This window comes from Alligator mississippiensis, chromosome 5 (genome assembly GCF_030867095.1).
Source record: "Alligator mississippiensis isolate rAllMis1 chromosome 5, rAllMis1, whole genome shotgun sequence".
Taxonomy (NCBI): Eukaryota; Metazoa; Chordata; order Crocodylia; family Alligatoridae; genus Alligator; species Alligator mississippiensis.
The window spans coordinates 49788617-49808077 of NC_081828.1; the positions used below are offsets into that span (position 1 = coordinate 49788617).

At 47.1% G+C, this 19461-nt stretch overlaps 1 protein-coding gene across 12 annotated transcripts in view; it reads right to left on the reverse strand.

Annotated features, from left to right (window-relative positions):
* Window positions 1–19461, reverse strand: part of ASTN1 (astrotactin 1) — a 260656-nt gene that overhangs the window by 127179 nt on the left and 114016 nt on the right. For all 12 annotated transcript variants that reach the window (XR_009462441.1, XM_059728333.1, XM_059728331.1 and 9 more), the window contains one exon: window positions 14286–14370. Coding sequence is in view for 11 of the 12 variants with exons in the window: in XM_059728333.1 (XP_059584316.1) it covers window positions 14286–14370 (85 nt within the window). In the remaining variant the exon portion in view is untranslated. The remainder of the gene's footprint in view (window positions 1–14285; window positions 14371–19461) is intronic.

Below are 19461 nucleotides of genomic sequence, written 5' to 3' on the forward strand. Positions count from 1 at the left end.
AATGATCATTTGCACTTGTGATGCATTTAAGATGATGCCACAGGACCAGTGTGCCTAAAAAGGGGCAAATAGGAGGCCACGGAGTGCCCAAGGGCCACCTGGTATAGAGCCCTTCCAGGGTCTAGGACAGGGGTAGGCAATGTTTGGCCCACAGGCTGGACTGGGCCCACAGCAGACTCCATTTCCCAGCTGCCCCTGCCCATATCACTGCAGCCAGTTTTCATGGAGATCCCAGGAGCGGTGCAGCTATGACAACATGGGGCCAGGGTTTCCATGAAGACCAGCCCCAGCAGCACTGGCAGGGTGGGCAGCTGAGCAGGAACTGCTCTGGGGCTGGGATCTTGTGGCATTTACAGCATGGTCCAGAGCTGAGGCAGAGCTGTGATTCACTGCCCACACACCCTAAGCAGGGACATGCAGGCAGCAGATCATGGCTCTGCCCCAGCTCTGGACCATATTGTCACCACTGCAAAATCTCAGCTCTGGCCCCTGCCAGTGCTGCTGGGGCCAGTCTCCATGGAAACCCTGGCCCCTGCTGTCACGGCACCACTGCTACTGGGGTTTCCATGGAAACTGGCCACAGCGATGTGGGGAAAGACTGCTGGGAAATGGAGTCCAGCTGCCAGCTGGAACTGCCATTTTGCCTAGCCCTGGTCTAGGACTTAGTGGGCTGCATAGGACCGAAACCCAAACCATTTAGAGGCTGGGGACAGTAGTCCTGCAAAGTCAGGGACTCGGTGATGGGAGAGGGGCGGAGGGAGGGAGAGACTGAGCCCTGCTAAAGGGGCCAGGGGCTGATGAAGCATGAGCAGCCTTGCCTAGGCCAGGGGCACCAGGATGCTGGGTTAGGCTATAAGCAGCGCTGCCTTGGGCCAAGGATGCCAGGGGGATTAAGTTAACCTGGGAACACCCTTGCCTAGGCCTAGAAACCCCAGGGGCCCAGAAACGGGGGCCAGGAGTCTGAAGGCTGAGATACAGAAAGGGCTGAGGCTGAGAAAGTCAAGCAAGAACAAGTGGCCCACAGATGGAGCCCTGCAGCCAGAATAAAAGTGGCTAAAGCCAAGAAGGCAGAGGCCCCTACAGGAATGTTGTCAGAATAACATCTGTAAGGCATGGGCATGGCTACAGGCGAGAACAGAGACCATGATTATTGCCCTTAAGGCAGCTTGTGCTCTAAGTCATGGATAGGGCAAGGGGGCCATGCTTCAGAGTTGAGTTGGAGGAACAAGATGGATGCCAGCCGGGCACACGAGACAATCAATAGAAGGACTGAGGCTCACTTCGGGGCCCTGGATCAGCTTCCCTAAGTATTATTAGTTGCTTCAAGGCATGGCAGGAAAGGTAAAACGGGAGGGTACCCCAAAGAGTAAGAGTGGGGCAGGAGGTGCTTGGCCATCAGGGGTCATCATAGTCACTCCTAGGGCCTCAGTCCTGCTACACCAAGGAATGATTACTTAAAGTGGCCTTCAGCATAGATAATAAGAACTTTTGCAGAATTGTAAAAAAGTATTAAACAGAAACTTCTGTGTTTGGCAGTTAACAGAGGATCTGAGAACGTGGCTGATGTAATCCCACATGGATGGATTGCCATCTCACTGCCATCAAACCAAAGCATGGTCCAAAACCCTGAGTCTAAGCAGCTCATCAGACCTGCACAATGAAAACTCTGCAATGTCTACAGTCACCAGCACAGCAGAGAGTGATGTAGCTAGTATCGCATTTAGCAGTTTTCAGAGCCTCAGTGACTGGGTACCCATTTTCAGTTGGGTAAACTGAGTTCTGCCTTTGGCACAAGTGCAAAATGCATACCTCTGGATTCACTACATAATACCTTCATCACTCAGCTATTTTGACCCCTTAAAAATAGAGCTATGCTTGGGTTGGAAAAAATTCTGGGAGGTGTTCGGGTGGCAAGTTGTTTCATGTTCATAAGAAGAATTTGGATGAGATGGAGATAGACTATAAAAATCATTCGAAGCCCTATTATAGGAACTGCTGCGCAAAGCAGCAGCCAGACTTCAGAAATGATCACAAAATTGTAAAAATTCTCATTAAATGTGAAACGTAGCACAGGTATTGAGCTGCTTAGAGCAGACAAGCTTTCAAGAACCCCTATAAATAGAGAAGGCCCAAGCCGCAGGAAGAGAAGCCTGAATTAAATATCACTCGACTGCTCTCCATTTCTGAAACAAAATCTGACAAGTTCAAAGAAATGTGAAATAACCCCAAATTTCCAAAAGTTTGGGGGAGAAACTCAAGACGGATGGCTGAAAGAAAAAGCCACTCACAGTGCCTTATTGGGACATTCATGATGAGTAGCAGGATTTTCAAATGCATGTGAATGAATTAGAGCCACACACTGAAAGATATGCAGAAGGTAGGGCAAGGTAGCATAAGAGACAAATTGGTTCAGGGAGGTATGGGCTTTTGCAGGCAGTGGCCTACTTTGTCAGATGCTATGAAAGATATGATAGAATGCTGCATGAAGGGTATCTCAGCTTAACACCATGAAGTAAGATGTGGAAGCACTAAGCATCTGTAGCATAGCTCAGGCAGTGCACTGACTTGGGGGGAGGAAAGATAGTAGCTGCTGCTATGACCACACAGGTGTGCTAGTGGTACAGTAGCAGCCAGAAGTTGCTCCTGCCCCCCATGCATTGCAGCTGCCTCAAGTGCCCAGCTGCTTTATGTCTCTGCTAAGCATAGTCTGTCATGTTCATCTAGACACTGGGAAGTGTAAGGACAAAGTCTAAGATTTCCCAGCCTGGCCAAGCACACGTGCTGCCATTGAAGGAAATGTCTCCAAGTGCAAAATTAGCAAGAAATGGAAGCAGAATGGAAAAAAAAAAATACACTAAACCAATGAAACCACCTGCAATCCCTGCTCATCCTTGGCCTAAAGATGGTGCAGATTTACTGCATTAAATGGGGATCGCTCCTCTTACTTTTTTATATTGAGCTGTTGCACAACACATCAAGTAGAAGTGTATTCATACATAGTAATTGCAGTAACAGCCATCAGATTCCAGAGGAAATCATTACTGATAAAACAATCCATTCAGCAAGTCTCTTTGATGTGTCAGTTCCCGCATGCCACGTCAAATCTTTAACAGGCACAAAGTACAAGCAGCAAAGCCTCTTAGTAGGATTCTCTCCTGGCCAAGCAGGTGGTTCTGAACTGGCTTTGAGGTTTCTGCACCAATGGGATTTTCCTTACTGCCCTTTTTCTCCCCTTATCCATATTTTCATCTCCTGTATCCAGCATTTCTTTCTTCTTATGCATGGGAGCTATTCCAGCCGAAGAGAGGTTAAAAGGAAACAAAAAAACAGAAGAGTTAAGAACATTGTCTTAAGGTCTCCATTCTCCAGGCTAGGAAGTACAAGAAAAATACACAGAAAGTGAACTAAAACTTGCTTGCTCTATGTATACTAGGTTAGAGTGATCATTTGGTTCTGCTCCTGGTAGCTGCAGCAGTCACAAGGTCAGTAACTGCTGCTTCCAAGTGTAGTGGAAGAAAGGGGTTTTGATGGCAATGGACTTCAACCAACCTGGCATGGAATCTTGGTAGGTCCCTGACATCCCAGAAACAAGTCCCTGGATAGCCTGGCAAGGAGAACCTACCACTCCCTATGCTATGGGCCTTTATTTCTTTACAAAAGCTCACATTGGGTGGAAGTACTAGAGATCTCAAGAGTTTGGAGCAATGTGCCAGGGACAGAAATGCTAAGGACGAGTATTTGCCAGAAAATCATTGTTCTTGGATGAGTGAATGGGAAGCTGCCACCTTGAAGAATTACAGTGTTGCACCTGCAAGAGCAGATGAACATCTTGAGGACTCTGCCACATTTGTACTGCTCAACTTCAATGCACGCATCAAAGCAGGGTCATGCATCCAAACCATCATGCCACCTCTGGGGCATCCCTAGTGAATTCCTTCATCTTCCACACATCGTAATCGCCACATCTCCACTTACCCATGCTCCCCTGCTCACATTCTGCAACTGCTCTACGTTGGGTTTAATTGCTAAATTGGTATTAAAATGAAAAAATCAGAGAAGAGTTTTGAGATAGAGGCGGCATTCCTCTCCCCAGGCCCCAGTTCAAAGAAATCTCTGCTCAGGGCTGGAAAAAGAGAACATCAGACTTAATGCGCTCTCTTCTGCAATCCTCCAGTGCGTAACGGCACAGCAGGGGTTGCTGGGAAACGAAGTCTTTGATGATCTTCTCTTCCCGCTGTGAAGACTAATGACTTCAAAGAGGGCATCCTGCCAAGGATGGGGCTTCCATGGAAAATCTAACTGCAGTGTAATTAGACAAGAGGAGTAAAGTTTTCGCTAACTTATCTGAAAAATAGCAGCCTGCCCCTTACCCTTTAAAATACATTCAGCTTCACTTTTGTAGAACAGTTGTAAAAGGGGGCCTGCACTAGAGTTGCCAGGGAGATTCTTGCAAGCGTTGAGCAGCTGCATTTCACAGCCTGGGGCTTTGCTCTTCAGCAGGAAGTCCCACCCTTTTCACTGCCTGTGTATAAGTGAAGGGCATGGCCGGGTGCACAGGTGACTGGCTGAGGATGCCAGAGACAGGTCATATTTTGGGCCTGGGTGAGCTTAGACAAGTCACTTCCTCTCTTTGTCTTCCCACTCTGTCTGCCTGCTCTATTTAAGAAGCTCTGCTAGGCCAGGACTGTCTCTGACCATGAGTAGGTCTACACTACATCCCCACCACTCCCAGGGAAGACTGCTCTCTAGTGTATCCTTCCCATACACTCCTGTCTGCATGAAACAAACCCATTAACGTGGTGGTGATGCCAGTCTCAAATGTTCAGTCTCTGGCATGCTCAGAGTGGCAGCCATGGGTGCCCCTTGTATACAGCTTCAGCACCTCGGTTCCAGGTTTCATTTGTACAGGCAGAAGTGTCTGGGTGGGACGTGGTCAAAGGCAGTGCTCCAAAGCAAGGTGGAGATACAGCCTCTGTACCTGCCCAGGCCATGAGCCTTAAGCTTGGTAGGCACTTCAAGGTGCACGGAAATATCAATAGCTAATAATAATGATGCAGAGCAACCAGTCCTTGTTCTTCAAGCTATCCCATGAAATAAGAGCAAAAATCTATGCTTCAAATGATGTCTGTTTAAATTTAGAACTTAAAAGGGAGCTGCCTTAACCAGCCTGGGAGTTCACAGCTGTTCTCAGGAGAAGGGAGAAGCAAGCACACTGGCTTCATCGTAAGAAGAGCTGGAAAAATGTTATGGCTGGTCATAATGGTTATGGGTGCTGCATGCGCACCTAGCCAAATGGCAATCAGCTTTTGGTTAGAAAACTGCTGCAACGGTCAGGAAAATTTTTTTTCTCTGCTTACAATATTGGATAATTGGTCAGATGGATTGGATATTTTTGCCTGCCTCAGAAGTATCCCTCGCTGGCTATTGCTGGAGACAGACAATTGCAAGACTGATGTTAATTCCCCCAGCTTCATCCACATCTATCTTAGAGACTGAATCTCACCATTCTGGGCCAAGGGCAAAGTTAATTGATATTGGCACTTGCACCTCCAGACATGGGATGTGCCAATGAATTCTCACAGGAAGAGTGGCTCTCCTAGCTCATGTGCCTTATTTCTTTCATTGGTAATATTCTGTCTCTTTGTTTAATCGCCTCCTTCTCCCCTTTTCCCATTTCAAGACCCTCTGCGACAGCCACCATGGGACTCTCTCCAGGGGTCTGACAACACTGCTCTCTCTGCTGCTGGATGAGTGTCATGGGGGGCATCAAGGCCCTTCCTCACCCTCCTTCAGCAGCCAAAAATAGAGAATGACACTGAAACCAAACAGCCCTATTTGTCTCATGTGACAAGGTATCTTGTCAGCCCAAGGGTACCTAACTCTGGATCCTGCATCTGAGGACAGAGGTAACTGAGCTACACAACATGGGAACCGGGCCAAACTTTGAAATCAGAGGACTGTGAGCCCTCACGAGCCAGTTCCTGGCTCCTTCAAAACTTGCCTTAGTTAGATTTACCTTCCTTGATGCCTATAGCAAGCCAGTAAGAGCCAGGCCTTCTGAAACCCAGCCTGCAATAATTCAGGTAAATACTTGCTCTTCAAACCTAATCTGTGCTTTGCTTCACTTCTGACTCCATCCCATTTGAATAACGCGATTCTGCATTTATTTTTGGTTCTGAGAAGCCTAGTTCCCCGCAAGATCCAAAACACTTTCACATGGATATCTCTCAGCTTGGCATTAGAGAACCTCACAGAGACTAAACAGCATCAATGTGAATATGTGTGTGTTGTGGGGGAAGGAAAATCCTAGGCACGTGGAGGGCATATGAAGGTAAATGTGCTTCTCTGGAACAAGCAACAAGCCATAGAGTAAGAGAAAGAAGAGCTAATAGGGGATAATCACATTTGCAGGCAGAACGACAATGACAAGGTCTGAGCATGGAGAATGCAACCAGCAGGATCCAGGTGGAAGGGGGAGGGGAGCCTCCCCAAAGCAGAACAGACAACATATCTAGCAAATCCTGTCCAGAGGCTCTGTGAGTAGCCAGAAATTTCTGGTGGACTTATAAAGGGCTCCAAGCATGGATAGAAGAGGATCACTAAGATAGAACAGCAAGAAAAGAAGATCAATTTCTTTTAGCATGCTAAATAAGAGATGGAGCATCTCTTCACCAGTACGCCGCCCCACTGAACTCAACCCCAACCCTGCTCTGATATGCTGCACAGTCATCACCATCAAATGGCCCACGTGGGAGGAGTTTGGTGGTTCTGGTCCAGGTCTCCTGGGATGAGCATCTGCAGCACAAAAGCCACCACTGCAATGAGCAACTGTAGACCCCTTTGTTAGCAGCCTCCTTGGAGCACCCCAAGACAGAAGTCCTCAGATGTCACTGGAGAGCAGAGATGAGTGGGAGGCAGGGTTGGGATTCCTGCCTGACAAAAGAGCATAGGCCAGGACTGGTAATTTCAAGAAGCACTGCCATGCCCCCTAATAATCTTCAATTTTCTCAAGGCAGCAATTTTCTCAACATGAGCAGAGAGGGCCTGGCTCCTCAGGTCTCCTCCTATGAGAGGAGCTGGGAGCCTGCCTTTCTCTAGCCTGCAGTTGTTTCCTGTCTCTCATGGGCTCCCAGCTGTGACTGGTAGGCTTGGTAACAAGCAGCCCAGAACCGATGGCAACAGACCCCTGCGTAAAAAGATACCACTTCGGAAGGGAGAAGGCAAAACTGAACTGGAAAGGAGGGATCCAAGTGAGGAGGGACCAGCCCTGCTGGAGGAGGAATAAGATGAAATCTGGACTAGGAGAGAAATCCAGACCCTGATATTCAGAGGAAGAGAAAGGACAGAACCACTATGGTTGGGGACTTTTCACCCCAAAGCAGGAAGGATGGAAAACATCCACAGAAGGGGAGCAGAAAAGCAGAAGACCCAAAAGGGCACTAATTTATGGGAAGAGAGAGGTGGACTTCTGGGTGGGGGGGGTGGAGTCACTACAGGGAAGATACCCAATGAGTAGAGAGAGGCTGCAAAGGATTTGGCAAGGGGAGAGGAGGGGAAGGGAGGGGGAGAAGCCTACCATGGATGAAGGAAAGAAAATGAAGGCAAGTGTTTTCAGCAGAAAGAACAAAAGGGAATGCAACATTTCTAGAGTCCCAGCTTCTCAGCAAGCTGCTTTTGGAAGTCATTGCCCATCCTGCCAAGTTTTTTCCAGCATTCGCAGTGTGGTACCAGCAGAGTAACCTTGGTGAAAACCACAATACAGATGGACTACACTATAAGACAGGGCTCACACAACCCAGGAGTGCCTGCATTAAAACCAATGTTCTGGTTGCTTTAGCTATGCCAACACAAACTCCGCTTTCTTTTGGCTTCCATTTCTAAAAAGTCTATAACAGGTTAATAATAATTGACTAACAGTTTTGTAAGCATATGGCACACATAAGCAGCACCTGTGTCATAACTCATAAGCAACTTACTGATCTGTTGGATACAGTAGCTATCTACAGACATATTCACTAACCCTTTAAACTCTCCTTACAAATGAAACTTTAATGCCTAAGTCTAGATAAGTCCAAAGATCATCACCAAAAGCTGTTTCAAATGGTACATCTTTCTGCATTGCCCTTTATCACCTTGGGCCTTCCTAGAGTCAGAATTAAGATAATGCAAGACTAACTGCACCAAGGAGGAACAGAGTCTTCACATCAAGCTAGGTACCTTTCCAAAAAGAGCCGTTGTAGCAGAAACACAGCTTGTGGGCTTGACACAGGAATTCAGGGCAAGGTTTTTACAGCTTTCTACCAGGAAGTTGGACTAGGTCAGTGGTGCTCAACCTCCAGCCTGTAGAACTGTGTCATCTGGCCTGCAGGGCTCCCCACAGGTCTAGAAATTTGGCAGCAGGGGAGTGGTGGCAGCGTTAATTGCCTCCAGATTTCTGAACCAGATTTCTGCAGACTGGATGACATTAGAGGTACACCAATAAAAGGAAAATTAACATTATCAGCAATCGGCTTTTTTTGGCTGATGTGGCTGATAATGTCACCAATAAATGCCGCGTGCATGCACGCAACTGCAGCGCAACATGCAAGCAGCCAGGAGCGCAGCCCGACAACATGGAGAGCAGTGTCCAGTTGGTAAATCTGTTGTGGGTGAAGGGGCAAGGGGGGGGGAGGGGCAGACCAAGGACCCCACAGTGAGGGGAAGTGGTGCTGGGGCAGGCTCTGCACAGCTAGGACAGGGCACGGGACAGAGCTGTGGCTCATCCAGGGGGTGGGGGGTGGCTTCCGCCACTGCAAGCACCCTGGGAGGCATGGGGAACATGTGCCTCCCAGATCCGTGTGTGGGGTGAGGGCAGGCTGCCACTGTGGGCTGGGGCCAGGGGTGGCACCAGGCTCTTCCCAGTGCTGAGGCTGTGCTGGGGCTGTGCTCAGGGTATGCAGTGGCAGAGCTGGGAGAGCAGCTATGGGGGCTGCAGCCACCCCAAAATTTACCCCAAAATTGGCTTCCCCCAGCCCCAGTCCACAGCAGCAGCCCACCCTCATCCCATGCATGGATTCAGGGGGCACATGCCCCCCATGTCCTCCCAGGGTGTGTGCAGCGACAGGAGCCCTCCCCCCGCCCACATCCCTGGATGAGCTGAAGCTCCGCCCCACACCCCACCCTGCCCCAGCTGCGCAGCGCCTGCCCCAGCACCAGCCCCACTCCCTCTCTCACCACAGGGACCTTGGTCTGCCCTGTCCATGACCTTTCCTTCCCCCACAACAGACTTACCAGCTAGATGCTGTTCTCCATGCTGCCGGGCAGCATAATGACAATTAGATCAGAATCGGCGTATATGGCTTGTTAAAAATCAGCCAACAGTATCAGCCCAAAAAAATCTCTGTCAGTGCACTCCTAGATAACATGGCCCTGCCCTGAGCACACTGGGCTGCTGCACAGCCAGATCCGGGTACATGGGGTGGGGCCAGCATATAGCTGGATCTGAGCACACAGGATCAGGCCAGCGCACAATGACACCTGGTGCAGCAGCACCCCACGTGCTGATCCTGCACAGGATCCAGCCTGTAGACTCGTCCAAGCCACTCATCCAAGCCCATGGGGTTGGAAGGTTGGGCACCACTGACCCAGATGATTGTAAGAGCTACTACTCTTAGTAGTAAGAGTCCTTTGAAATGGAGCTATATGGAAAGTAGGGCCTAAATGCTTTTATTACTTTATTTACCAAGCTGTGTATGGCTCCCATGCCAGAACAGAGTAGTAGTACTAGAAAAAGACCCAATTCTTAAAGAGACCTTCCCAGAACCACCCATCCTGGCCTTTAAACAAGCACCGAACCTCGCTAACCTCATCACCAGAAGCAAACTTTCTACAGCCCAAAACACACCAAATGGATCCAGACCATGCCATGACAAGAAATGTAAAACCTAACAACAATATCTCCACCACCCCCACAATTACTACACCCCACAACAGAACCATCAATGTTCCTGGATCTTACAGCTCCAGAAATGTAATACATCTCATTCAATGCAGTAAATGCCTTGATGGAAAATACGTAGGAGAGACCAAACAACAACTGCACGCCAGAATGAATGCACACTGGAAATCTATCAAAGACAAGAATACCCAATTACCTGTGGGGGCACATTTCTCACAAGAAAACCACTCTCTCTCCAATCTCTCAGTTCTAATCTTCAAAGGGAATTTACAAAACATCTTTCACAAATGAGCCTATGAGCTTCACTTCATCAACCTACTGGATACAAAAAAATATAGACTAAATATAGACCTTGGATTTATGACACGTTATAACCTGCCTAAGATCTGACTCCCCAGGTACCTCTCCACTATTTACCAGTTATATTCATTCCCCAAGCCCCCTCCCTTCAACCTCCCCTCCCCTGGCTCAATCTCCTATTTACATTTACTCCTATTTACATTGTCACCGACTGACTTGACCAGCCTCTGGCTTCTTTTCTATTCATTCCATCTAGCAAGAGCACAGACCATCTGCAGATGCTTCCTCGGCCTGATGAAGGGTGTATGTGCCCGAAAGCTTGCAAAAAAGAATTCTTTCCAACTACTGGAGTTGGTCTAATAAACAATATCAAATTTACCCAAAAAACCTTGTTTGCCTATGTCCTTAAACCATCACTGCTACAACCTATACCTCTAGAACTGAGTAGTAGAATATTTCAGGTGTTCAGCTATGGCTTCAGAAGCACAAATTTCAGACCCACTTGAAACTTTTGCTAACGGTTGTTCACAGCACCCATAAGAACCACATGCCCATAGCTGCAAATGGTCCATTCAAGTTGGATGTCTCACTAGCGATACATTGCCTTGTACGCAGTGCACTATAGAAACAGGTGTGCCTGAATCATGCTAGCCCTATGGGGAACTAAGCTTAGAAAGACCTTCGCCTTGGTTCCCATGACATTTCTGGTGCCCATGCAAGAACAAGATATCACCTCCTTACGTCAAAGCTTTTTGGCATAACTTTAAAATTGGAAGGCATATTTGAGGGTTTTGGCCCTGCATTTATGCAAATATACTGAAAAACAATAAATCTGCAATCCTTTTACATCAAGCAGATATGGACAATGAATGGGCACAAGGAGTAATTGAAAAACAACATCAGAAAGGTGATAGTAACAGATGTGATGAAACCTGGGAAGATTCCCAAGGCAAGGACACACACACACATCCAGAGTATGGGAGAGGCGGTGACAGAATTAGGACCTAGTTGCACATTACACTTAGGACGTGCTAACTGCACTAAAAATGTTAGTGTCTGAGCATTTGAGCAGCAAAACACATGCTAAGTGCCATCCTAGGGTAGCAAAGTGAGGCCTTTTCTGGCAAGGAGTATTTCCAGATTGTATTACCTGACAAACAGGTCTCACAAGGTATGCAGGAGCAACACTGAGCAGAGAGAGAAGTAATCCAGGTGTGAATGCTGGCACCAGAATCACCCCTCTCCTTGATGAGAGGATTTAGCTGCAATCCAGCAGTACAGCAATAAGTGAAGGTTAGCTAAAAACATGTGTGAGTTTTCACCTAGCTGGGGCCTGCCTGGGGACCTGGACTCCCCTTCTGCACTGCCACACTATATCAAGACCTGTGAGGATGGCTCACACCTTTCATTTTTTGGTGGACTCTGTATACTGGTAGCCATCTTCTGAGGGAGAAAAGGAACGTGCCTTATACATTTATTCATCCAGGAATGACTGAAAGAAAAGAACTGGGGCATACAAACTAGAGTGTCAGTTGCTGGATTTTGAGGGAGCTGTGGCAATAATCCACTAGTTGAGGACCTGGTGCCTTCCTATCCAAAGATAATTCCCTCATTCCCAAATCAGACATTGTTGGACCAAAAAGTGAGGCTCCTTCCAAAAACAGAAATGAATGCATTCAGAAAATGTGGACTTCTAAGTGAAACAAGAAAATCTGGGTCTGAAAACCAAGGCAACTTTCAGTTTAGCTTATCAGTACTTAAAAGATGCACTGCAAACAGCAGCTGTCTCATCCTTTCCCACATGATTCAAGAGTCTAATTCAACCAATTTTCAAACCAATTTTCAACATGCTTACGCAGCTCTCAATACACTGAAAATTCTGCTCATGATTTGGACATGCCCGGAGCAGCATCCATTGCTGCTGCAAGATGCCCGCATCAGCGTATCTGAAAATAGGGCTCTCCTAGCTCTGATGTAACGGGATGTAGGTAATCAGCCCAGCCTTGCTCTCGGCACTGCTGCTCTGCAAAGCACTCCTTCTCTGTGAGTATCTGCATTGCAAGTTATTTTTCCTCAGACTCATTAGTTTGCATTTTACTTGACTGCATCTCATTTTGTTATTTTCTAGACCATGGTTTGAGTCTCTCCAGGCTTCTTTATATTATTTCTGCCTGGTATCTGAAAGACCTGGTATCATTTGCAAATAAAATTACTGTGCTTTGCACCACTGAAAGCTGAGCTAGAGAGAAGAGGATGGCCTTGCTGTTGTGGCACAATACAGAGCTCCGGAGACCAGGGAGCAGTTTCCAAGACAGCTACTGTCTCCCTGCATTACTTTGAATAGTCACAGAAAGAAAAACTGAGTCACACGGGTACTATGCAGGTGAAGCTGTAACACCTTCACAGCTTCCTGGAACACTACAGCAGCAGTAGGGGTGGATCTCAGAGCCGTGAGCCCCCGCTGCGCGCATGGCTGCCACTTGGATTAAGAGAACCACGATACTGGGCAGTATCCTGATCTTCTCTCTAGGCTTTGTGTTAACACTAGAGGGCAATGTATCCACACAAACAAGCCTTTAGAGCCAGGACAAAATTCATTCAGAATTCAAATTTAGCTACAGACCCAGTCCTGATGGGAGGAGCTGGAGGTGTTGGGCACCTCTCAGGGTCTGGCTCACAGCTAGTGGTGGAGAACCTTAGGCAGGCAAACAGTTCTGTTTGTATTCAGCAGAGGGTATTAGGTTCACATCTTCACTAGTGAGGCCAAAGCAATCCTCCCTTCCCCCTCTCTCTAGGATGTTAGGAGGCTTAAGTATCAAGCACACTGGATGAAAGACAGTTTGATTATTATGATTAGATAAAAGCATAAAGTCCAGCCAGAACAACAAACCCAGCCACTGGACCTTGCCTCTAAACTCAGAGCATCACTGCTGCTATTACCTGTTATTTAAGGTTTATTTTGGTCCACTTGATGGTACACAGCAATCTATATACCCCCTGAGTCCACAGCCATAGATTATGCCCAGCGTCCACCCTTCAATTTAAAACTGCAGTCCTGAATCCTTAGCTTTCATTTAAAACTTGTATTTTTCTAGCACATGGGATTGTGAATATAACATTCCCAAACAAAGCAAGCACAAAACTGATGGAACCTGGATGATGGATGAGAGCGCTAAGGTGTCTGTCGACTGCCCCTATTAACCTCAGTGGCTGTTTGCTCTGAAACCTAACAATGATAATTTAAATAATCAGTCTTATTCACTGCTGATCCTCTTTGCACAAATATCTAGCTAATGTGCCAATCTCTCAAAGTGTCTCTCATTTCTTCCTGGCTGCCAGCTGTTCTTAAGCCAGCTAACAACTTCTACAATGCAGCCTAAAGCTCTGTGGCACACTGAAAATTAACGGGTACCATAAAACACATCACACAAGATCTTCAGCTGGTATAAACTGGCACTGGCTAAGGATCTGGCCTGTTGAGCACAATGTAAGCACGAAGAGCAGGCAGAATTATATACTGAATGGATCATTCATTTCCACATTTAATTCAATAAAGAGCTGCTTTCCCCCACCACACATTTACACTTTTGCAGTATTTCTACTCTGCTGATCACCAGAAACCAAAAGGCCCTTGCAGCAAAATTTAAACCCAGCTTGCTCCAGAGTACTCTTCTCCAGTGTAATTTTAGTTCATTTTTCAATGAAAAGTGCACTCCCTTAGCCTACCACATGTATCCAAAAAGATCTACTCTTTATAAAGCCCACCTTGCCACAGAGGTTAGTCTGTAAATAGCCTTATAAAGCTGGCAATCATTGGCCCAAAATAAAGTAACCTCAGGAAACTCTGGGCAGGTTGTCCTCTTTGTTCTCCTCCAGTAACCAGACCCTATTAAGGAGCCTGAGTCTGCTGTTTCCTGGCCCTTTGGCTCAAGCAGCTGAGGCTCACTGCTGTTCAATTCCCCCCCGCCCCAAAACAACTCAAGGACATCATAGCCAGGATTGGTTGCACAGTCAGGAAATTCTTGTTGTTTGTGATGATGGGACTTACCCCTGGTTTGTGCCCCACTCGTTCCGGATACAGAGATGTTTGTGCACAGGGTCCTTCATGTAACCTTCATAGCAAAGGCACTCACCTAAGAACAAGAAGAGAAGACATAAGGGAGTATGAATGGTACCAGCTGCTGCTGGAGGCAGGATGCTGAACTAGATGAACCGAGGGTCTGATCTTCTCCTCCTAATCAAACCAGCTACAGAGAACCCCAGGCTGAGGTGGCACTCACAGTAGACAGGTTCCCTGTGTCAGGAAAATCTGAAGGACGAAGAGCACAGATTACCTTCACCCCTGCCCTGGGATCGACAGCAGGTGCCATGGCATGGAAGGAGATGAATCATCACTCTCATCAGAGGATCACCTTTCCTTTCCCCAGAAATTACCATAGCAGTCAGTACCAGTCCCCAACTCCTGCTTTAAAGGTTGGTAGCTCCACACAAACAGCAAGCCTTCCATGCTTAGTAGCTCTTTTGCCCTCACCAGCTCAGAAATCATTTCTTCAAGAGGGAGAACCAGCAAATGTCACAAATAGTAGTGCAGCAGAAAAAAAAGCTTGCTTGCTCGCTCACACACACACATTTGAATATAATATTAAGAAAATTACATAATGATTGCAAACAGGAGCCAGAGGGGCTGTGTCAAGGAACCACGAGAGAAGATGGGCATAAGTGGAAACACATACAAATGGTGAGCATCCTTTTGTGGGCAGCATGTAGCCATCGCAAAGCCAATGACAAAGGACAGTGGAACCACTGTAATGCCTACTCTCCTCCTTTCCCTACCCTCTTTGGAGCATTCCCCAGGGCAACAGGAAGCACACAGTCCTTTCATTCCCTTGAGAATTCGGGTTGTAATTCTGACTCCAATATATGCTGCACAAAGAGGTGAAGTCCCTTACTCCCTTCCTGGCTCCTGCCCTGAGCTGTGTACTAAGCTGACTGGACTCTTGGTTAATTAATATTTATAAACTGGTTTAACTCCCAGTCCAGCAAAACATTTAAGCACACACTTAACTGTAAGGACTGCGATGGGATTACTTACAGGCCCAAAGCCACGGATGTGTTTAAATGCTTTAGTAGCAGAAAATGCTACAGACAATGTAACAATGGAGAAATTTAATGCACATGTGGCAGGGAAACCCACAATTAAGAGTAAAGTTGCCTTTGATCAAATTAAGATTGTGTATGTAATGACTGCTGATTGGGCTTACACATTTATATCTTATATTACAATATACCTTACATGGTCCTGTGACAGTAGCTCTGGGAATTTTTGGCTAACATTTTCAAACGTTAGACACTTAAGTTAGATTCCTAAATCGACATTTAGACACTCTGTCTAATAGCCTGCCTTACATGACTGGTTTGCGGTTGTCCAGTGTCTTTGAAAACAATCAGGCTATTACTTAGGAACACAGATATGGATTTATGAGCCTACCTTTATACATCCAAGTCATGGCCAGCTTTCTGATTCTGGTGCAATACTAATGCTACTATTTTCCTCCCACTGGATTTATTTTAAATGAAAGTAAAATGCCTGATTGATGACACATTAAAATAAAGAATGGACTGTACAAAATTCTATTTTGCTTATAAGCTTTCCACTATTCCTTATTTCCATTCAGCCCTCAAATACTATAAGGGTCAGGTAACCTTAAATGGTATCACTACTTCCACTACCTGGATGAAATCAACTCCATGCAAAAGTCTACTAGATGGCTACCATCTTGGCTGGGACTGTGAATTGGAACTGGAGGTGCCAGGGGTCAGGGAAGCAGTTACAGTTGGCACTAAAGATAACCTGCAGCTACGAGGTGTAATAGGTGCTTCTTCTCTGTGAATGGAGTGCAGAGGAAACTACCCAACAAACAACATGCCATGAATGGAAGATGTGCATGCCCCTGAATTCCCACGTCAGCTCCAAGAGGTCAATTTCATCCCTTGTTCATGGCTGAATCTGAAACACCAGAGTCTTTGTAGGAAGGATGGCTGCAGTATGAGTCTGGGGCAAAGGCTCTCCTTGGATACTCCATCAGAATCAGTTCACATAGCCCTGATTTAGATGGCTAATTGCAGCACAGACTTACTCTGAGTCAGTTTGCTCTGAGTATAAGTTAGGCAGCAGAGAGTATAGCCCAGAGTCAATACTGCCCAAAGAGTATGAAGTCCATAAGGACAGAGCAATCTCTTGCTATTAAAGGGCCATGCACCTATAAGATATATATGTAAGGCCTCTGGATTTTACTCCCCCACCTTGTAACGGATGTCTAATGCTTCCCCAAGCAAGGAGTGTTGGAGGGGCTGCATCTGCTGTGACAGATGGTTGTGAATGCATGGAACGCTGATTCTGTAGCAAGCAGAGGCATCCAACAGGGAAGTGAGTCGTAACTGCAAAGACAGGAAGAGTCCAAGACAGTCTGCAGGTACAAACTGAACAGACAGGAGAGACTGCTCTGCATTTGATAGTGGCTTAAGCATGGAGCAACCCCAGCAAACTCACTGAAACTGTGCTGGGTGTGCATCAGTGCAGAGTTTGCCTAACTCTCTACAAAGAGGAGATGATGCTTTGCAGTTGAGAGACTGGTTAAGAACTCAGAAGACTAGGGTTTATTTCCTGGCTCTGCCACAGACTTCTCATGTGACCTTGGGCAAGTCACTTAGCCTCTGTGTCCTTCAAATCCTGACCTGTAGAATTGAGACAAGACACCTCCACTCTTTTCATAGTTTCATAGTTGATAGGGTCGGAAGGGACCTGAGCAGATCATTAAGTCCAACTCCTTGCCGTGGCAGGAAAAAGTACTGGGGTCAAACGACCCCAGTGAGGTATTCGTCTAACCTCCTCTTAAAGACCCTCGGGGTAGGAGCCAGCACCACTTCTCTTGGAAGTTGGTTCCAGGTCCTAGCCGCCCTGACAGTGAAGCAGTGATATCTAGTCTGAATCTACCCTCTGCCAGCTTGTGACCGTTATTTCTAGTCACTCCTGGCAGTGCTCGGGGGAGCAGGGACTCCCCCAATGCCTGCTGGTCCCCTCTGACTAGTTTGTAAACGGCCACTAGATCCCCCCTCAGCCTTCTCTTGTGGAGGCTGAACAGGTTCAGGTCCTGTAGCCTCTCCTCGTAGGGCCTGCCCTGCTGCCCCCTGATCATGCGGGTGGCCCTCCTCTGGACCCTCTCGATGCTATCCACATCCCTCCTGAAGTGTGGCACCCAGAACTGGACACAGTACTCCAACTGCGGCCTAACCAGTGCTGCATAGAGAGGAAGGATCACCCTTCTAGATTTAGACTGTGTCTTTGGGGGATGGGCTGCTCCCCACATGCACCTGGCATAACAGAGCCCCTGATTCTGGCTGGAGAGTCTTGAGACTAGTGCATTATCATCAGCAACAACAACAACAAAGGAGGAGGAGGCTGCTTTCTACCTGCAGCTGTTCCCAGTGGGGGTTGCTCCAGCATAAGTGGGAAGAGAGCAATTTATTAATTTGAATATGGGGAGAAAGGCTGTGGATAGCATAGCATGTCTAGAAAGAGATATGGAGATGTAACCACTGCTTGAAAATGGAAACTTGCATCTTTGCATCATGGATCAAACCCAACCCCAGTCAACCACTCCCAAGAGTCAGGGGAGCACTGAGCATATGTCTCAGTATTTCCCTGAAATAAGCTGGTGAGCACCATCCTATTGCTGGTGTACCTAGGCACAGCTTGCTCAGAGGGGATGAGGCATGGAGCCTGAACTGCTATCAGACCAAGAAGAGCTTCTCTCAAGCTGGGAACAAGTTGCAGCAAGGTGAAGCTAACGCCACCCCTGCTTGTCCATGGATGAAGAGAGGGCTTCAATCTCTAGACACAACAATCCCCAGCACAATATTCACTTGGGACTCTGGTGGCTCAGTGAAGAAATGGTGAACTGCACACAGGGCAGCATGTAGTTCAGCTGACCTTGTATCATAAGTGCTATATCTCCTCTCACTTCAACAGGCAAAACAAAAACTAAAAGGAGGCCCAGGGGCAGGTTTTCAGCCGATACAAGTGATCTGGCTCCACTGAATTCAATGCACATAGTCCATGCCAAGGAAGAATCAGGCTCACAGTAACCAACTTGCCAAAATGTGTGCAGCATTAACCAGAAAAATGCACATTACCTCCCCTTACACATCCACACTTCTTGTGGCAGGAGTACTCCAGACTCACACCACAGTAAGGACACTGAGACTTGAATCTGGCCCAGCTTTATGGTAAAATACTGTGACATTGTTTTCTTATACAGCAAGGTTTTGTAAGGTTTTGTTACTGCAGTGCAGATCACACCCAAAAGCAAACTGTGAGAGAAAGAATAACTGGGAATGAACCCAGATGAGGCACTAGGGACAATGAGAGACATATGCGCATTTTGATCAGAATGGATGATTTCACTAAAGGAAAAAACAAGGAGCAGAACAACTGCAAAATAGCAGGGGGTCCTGCCTCCTCCCAGCAGTGCTGGGACCTGCAAAGCTGGGATGTCTGGCTCAGGCCCTCCCTAAGCTCTCAGCTTGCTCAACTACAATGCAGTCTCTCTCCCTTGGCCCTTGATAGGTAGACATCAAAGGGACCAATAGTGCAGAGGCAGCCTGTGGTCTTGGGTGATGATGCTTTTCAGTGAGACAGTAGATTAAAAAAATACAACACAGTGTTGGAAGTCGGGGGTTGGTATGAAAACAGTCTCCTACACTTCCTGTTTATTATGGAGACAACGAATAGAAGCATGGAGGGAGCTTTAGAAAAAGTTTTTACTGCAATGAACCTGAAGTTGACCATATCACTCAGAAAGAGTGACCATATCTGAAGTTGACCGTATCACTCAGAAATGGCAAGAGCTCTCCCGGAACAAAGCAGCAGCAAGAACAAAGTCACCGGAGCACTTAACTCCCTGCTGTCACCTCCTGGGTTGATTCACTTGTTTTAAGTGCATCTCAGCTTTGCCCTCTCCTTTGAAGTACACTACCTCGAGTGATGGAGCCCTGCTGCAAAAGTTCTAACCTGGAGGCCAATTTGTCCAGCATTCCTCTTTCTTTCAGGCCTGGCTCCATCTAATTACTACAAAAAGAGGATACACCTTTGTCCTGGGAAGGGATGGGTTGCATCTCACATGAGGTTGCCTTATCTGCATTTCTGCCATTGACATCATGGCTTG